The sequence below is a fragment of the Zingiber officinale genome, chromosome 3B (assembly GCF_018446385.1).
Source record: "Zingiber officinale cultivar Zhangliang chromosome 3B, Zo_v1.1, whole genome shotgun sequence".
Lineage (NCBI taxonomy): Eukaryota > Viridiplantae > Streptophyta > Magnoliopsida > Zingiberales > Zingiberaceae > Zingiber > Zingiber officinale.
The window spans coordinates 910,923-916,428 of record NC_055991.1 but is presented as its reverse complement, the minus strand read 5'-3'; the positions used below and the strand labels follow the sequence as shown (position 1 = coordinate 916,428).

The 5,506-nt window shown below is 34.6% G+C and overlaps 1 protein-coding gene across 1 annotated transcript; it reads right to left on the bottom strand.

Moving 5' to 3' along the window:
* Positions 1-783: 783 nt before the first annotated feature.
* On the bottom strand, positions 784-2,988 carry LOC122055384 (F-box/LRR-repeat protein At3g26922-like). Its single transcript, XM_042616802.1, has 3 exons — positions 1,975-2,988; positions 1,328-1,495; positions 784-1,237 (listed from the first exon to the last, which is right to left on the bottom strand). The coding sequence occupies exons 1-3, from the start codon at positions 2,836-2,838 to the stop codon at positions 1,043-1,045; spliced, it is 1,227 nt and encodes a 408-aa protein (XP_042472736.1). The 5' UTR covers positions 2,839-2,988; the 3' UTR covers positions 784-1,042.
* Between the last annotated feature and the right edge of the window lie 2,518 nt (positions 2,989-5,506).

The following is a 5,506-nucleotide window of genomic DNA, read 5'->3' as shown; positions in this document are numbered from 1 at the left end:
TTTAATTGAATATATTATTTTGACTCACTGAATCACTAAAATCCCCAAAAACTTAATTTGTTAATTCATTTAGGGTAGTCATTACCAAAATATGATATATTAATACTTATTGAATGCATCTTGATAATTATAATAAATCACTTTAAATTAATATAGTAGAAGAGTATAAAATAACTTCCTAAGTTTTTCTACTACCACATTACTTGAAGACTGTCAAATATTACTTGAAGACTTTCATTAACCTGAGTAAAATAAATATAAAATAACTCAACTAATATTGGAGGGTGTTTCTTTTCTGTTTTTTCTTTCTCATAATATATTTGATTATTAATTTCTAGATTCAAATGCATCTAGAATTATAATATAAATAAAAATTTATTAATTTTTATTGCACTTAGCTATATAGATGACCTTCTTATCTTTTACTTTCTAATAATATTATTTTTTTCACTTCTTTTTTAATATATTAAATTATCTTTAATACAAAAAATAAAAGTCTATATAACATTTGAACACTCAAGACATAACTGGAATTCTTGCACATAACTTCTCTTTGACGGTATTAAAAGGAAAAAAATAAACATAAAAGATAAAAATTAAATAAAATATATTCTTATAACTTTTGGCAATCTATTTGCTCCCCTTAGAATTTAAAATGTTCTTATAACTGGAATTCAGAGGGCATTTTCATAAATTTATAATTTTGAGAAGGGATTTTGAAAAAGAGAATAATAATTCTGTTAATGTCTAGAAAAATAACCTTTTCCATCAGAAATTCAAGAGTAGAGATATGATATGAACTCTATTATTTCTCACAAGTCACAACTATTCTAGAGTAAAGACAGAACAATGTCTATATACAATTTCTCACAACTAATTGTCTTATTCACCACCAAACTCAGAATACCTAAGAGAAAAATCACATTAATGGTAGCCTAGCCAAGGCTGACCTATACTTTGTTGATTCAAATGAGGAGATTGAAAAGAAAAACTACTATTTCCAAGTAGTATGTTTGTATAAAAGTATTCACAAAACTCTTAGTTACTCAATGCACCTTACATCTACTCTGTCCCATTCTTGAACTCTCTCAGATAGCATCTCCACGGTTGTTAATGCAACCCTTTCAGCTTCGATTTCGACCAAAACTAATTTGAGGTTATTTAAACTCCTGTAGGGCATAATTTGTAAGGACTCTCTCCAAGCATCAATCATAAGTGAAAATGGCAAAAACTGCTCCTGAAATTTTTAAATAAAATTTAGAGATAATTCAAATCAAATTAAGACATTGTCACTGCTTAAAGAATTATAATAAGTCTAACAACAAACCTCGTTAAATGTGTCGTCGACTAAATGGAGTGAGGGGACATTTGGAATCTCTCGAAGAAAAAGAAAGAGCAATTGCATGGTAAACGCATAACGAAGATGCAAATGGATCTTCAATTTCTTTATTTTATGAAACAATTTAAAGCTTTCGATCATAGACAAATGCTCCGCCTGAAATCCAAAAATAAAGTAAACATTCAATAGAGATAGAACAAGCTGCTAAAGTAGTAAATTATGTGAGTTTTTTATTTGTTAAAGTGTTATATCTTTATATGCGAAGAACAAAACAATCACTAATACATAGCTACATCTTGCTTGTCACTACTTCTTGCCACATGAATAGCTCAAATTCCTTGTACAATTTTGTGTCTTCCCCTCTTAGTTGATCTAACAGAACTCAGACTAGATGTGAGCTGAATTCCTAACGATTTTGGCATTGAAGCACAAGTGATCGCCCAAATCTTTTTATCTATCTTATTTTTAATCTTTTTTTATACATCTTTGGAGGGGTTGCCTTAGTCACTATGTTTGAAAAGACAAAACTCAAAGAAGCTGTAACAAGTCTCCTTCTGGCATAATTTTCTGGAAATATAGATCTGACAAGAATTGATAGGCTACAGTTCGAAATAAGAAGAGATCATAGCACGTACCAGGTTAGCAGGAAGACTTAGAAGAGATATGCTTAGCTCTGCCACATTGCGTAAACTCGAAGCTAATCTATGGCACCATCGAAATTGAGCTAAATGAACACAGACCAGGGATGGCGCGTAGACATGGAACTCTTGAAGATAAGAACTGCTATCAATGGATAAAGATTCAAGATTCCGGCAATTGATACGCGTCTTGCTCTTAGTGCCTTTAAGGACCAATCTGCGAAGATTCAGTATTGCAATTTCGATAGCGGCATCATAATTTTCTGAGAAATCCAAAAACAGAATTTCTAGGTTAGGACAGGAAGCGAGCAGCATTCTCATGGACTCGTCCGAGAATACCCCAACTCTAAGGGAAAGCGTCTTGAGATTGCTCAAGACGATGCATCCGGGAGGAATGTCCACCCGAGGCCAAGCAAAGTCGAATTGTAAGTGTAGTACCAAAAGCGATGACCAGTTGAACAGAGTGCCGAATATAGAAGTTTGCAGAGGATGATAGAATAGGTAGAGGGTCACCGATTGAGTACCATGGGATTTGGCATACTCGATCCAGGTAACAGGGAATATAAGGTTCAAGTTCATACAAAGAGAAAAAACAGCGGAAGAGGATCTGCGGGAGGCGATGAATCGATTGACAATCTCTTCGGCTCCCGACACGATATCCGGATGGAAATCATAGTAATCAAAGAAGATGATGGGGACGGAGGCCCACAGGTTGCGCCATCGGCGGGCGAGGACGGAGGTGCGGACGGAGTTGTGGGCGGTGAGGCTGGAGAGGATGTGGAGGAGAAGGGAATCCGGGAGATTGCTGAGGTAGTCCACGTTCGTCGAAGGAGGCGGCCAGTAGAGGTCGTCATCGTCCATGTTCAGCTCCCACCGATGAAGCGGCGCCGGATGCGGAGCGATGGAATGACGGACAAATTTTTGGGAAGGAAAATATTTATAGATTAAATAAGACAAATATATTGGTTAATCAATTTTTTAATTATAAAATTGAATAGAAACGTTTCGACTCAATTTGACCCCAGCCGAGCCCAATGGATACCCGGTTTAAGTTTTAAAATTTCAGAGCGTATTTTCATAAATTTATAATTTTGAGAAGGGATTTTGAAAAAGAGAATGAAACTGGTAATGTTTAGTAAAAAACCTTTTCCACAAGAAATTCAAGAAATGGGTAGGAAAATTAAATTAAATTAAATTAAAATTTTAATTTTAATTTTAATTTTATCTAAAAGATAATTATATTTAAAAAGATAAATCCTAAAAGATTTATACTAAGATATACATGATCTATTGATTCCTCTAAAAAATTTATTCACAATATGATTAATTTATTATTATATCAATAGGGAAAATCAAATTTCAAATAAGGTGCAATATATAGATTCATAAATAGAGAATCGAAATAAATCAATTACTCCAAATATAAATACGAGTTCTAACAATATAACACCTTCAACTTCCTCTAGTGTTATTGTCAATACTAATACTAGAAAGACTATTAATTATTATTTCAATTTGAATGAACAAACTCCTAGTTTTGAGGATGACCCGGTACTTACAGGATTGGTAGATCTTTTTAAGGATACGTGAACTGAATAAGAATATAACGAGAATAGAATGGAAGCGGAAATTCAAATGAATATTTTTGAAGATGAATTCTTAGCAAATGATATCCACTATTTATTAAATGAGTCAATCAGCACTAACAAATATAACAACTTTGAAGAGCAATTTCTATTAGCTAAAGTTGCATATGAAATGAACACAAGAATAGAAACTAAAGTTGCATATGAAATGAACACCAGACTTGTTCTATTGCTAATAGAAGAAGTAGATGACTCTCTTGAGGAATTTTATGTTGGTCAAGTAACATACTTTTTTTAAAACTTTCATAATGTTAATTCAACTCAATTTCAATTGTACTAACATAAATATATATCAATTCTTATTGTAAGTATACACAACACAAAAATATTTTAAAGATGCACTTACTAAATATGCTATAAACAAATGCTTCTCATACAAAATAAAGGACACCAGGAAGAATAGAGCGTTAGAGCAATCTGAGTACCTTATGTTTTGATATTTGGGCAAAGGTTTAAGTTAGGTTTATTGTTGTATTTGATATGCATTGTGAGTGTGCATGATACAGGTATAACAAGGAAAGTTCAAGGGTGATCTTGACAAAGGAGGAAAGTCGAAGGGTGAGTCTTGATGGTGTAAGTCCAAGTATGTAGTCTTGGCAATGTAAGTCCAAGTGTGACTTGGCAAAGGATGAAGTCCCGGAGCATGGCTCTTGACAGTGAAGACCCGACAATGATGACAAGGCTAATGGAAGCTCCAGAAAGCAAGACGTGAAGGATAGAGAGGTATTCGAGGGACGCAAGGCTGATGGAGGAGGCTAGAAGGCTAGATCTAGATTGTGCGGGCAAGGACAAGTGCATGAGAGATTGTACTCAGGGTAAAATTTTATTATTCACTGTAGCATTACCGTAGCGACACTGCAACAATACTGTAGCGTTACTATAGTAGTAATGTAGCATTACTATGATAGTCGACTAGTAGCTAATCGTTGCTTGTAACGGTCGAATTTCACTTATGACCAGTTGACTAGTGGTTGTACCAGTCGATTGGTGGCGGGAAACACAGCTAGGTGTTTCCTCCCGATTTCTATTTGATAGAGCTCAGGGTGTTTGGCCAAACTTGACGAAAATAGAGGTGGTTAACCCCTATTAGAGTTTCCAAGGTCTTCTTAAGTGATCAAGAGCTTGTGCGAGTTTGTGACGAGATTTCTCCACCCAAAAGGAGCTACTCGAGCTAGCCGAAGGTTTTCCGGGGAGTCATCCACTGACGGATCGGGATCGTCCACCTTACGAACAACCGTGGAATAGAAGCTTTATCTCTGAACCACGTTAAATTAACGTGTTAGGTTTGCTTTCTCTTGTTAGTATTTGTTTTTGTATCCGCTGCACATATTAACCATTGTAGGAAGCACACGTTGGATGAGTCACTATTCACCCCCTCCTCCTCCTCTAGCGGACATCAAGGTCCCAACATAGAGTTTGAGCAATTTATGATAAAGAAAATTGCACATGGATAATAATTGCAAGGGAAGATATTGAGTTCATGGTTACAAAATATATATAGCGTCATCAATGCGGTTTTACTATGGCAACAGCTGATCATCTTGCATGCACATCTTCATTTATAGCTTCTTATACTGAAAGTCATTTTATGACATCAAAAGATTATAGACTCATAAACCTTTTGGTCAAAATTGGCCTATGGATCTTAGCAACTCTAAAAATTGAAATTATTATATAAGAGGAGAGATCAATGATCTCAAATATGGTATGTTTTAGTGATCATTATCACAGTATCATTTTATTGAGCTTCTATCATCATTTCTCATGGATGAATCATGTTAAAAAAAATAGGTGCTCTGGATATAGTGTATCACAATGTTGTTTGAGAGCATGGATACATTTAGGAGATCAGCTCGAGCACAAAGGAACCGATTCTATGTAAA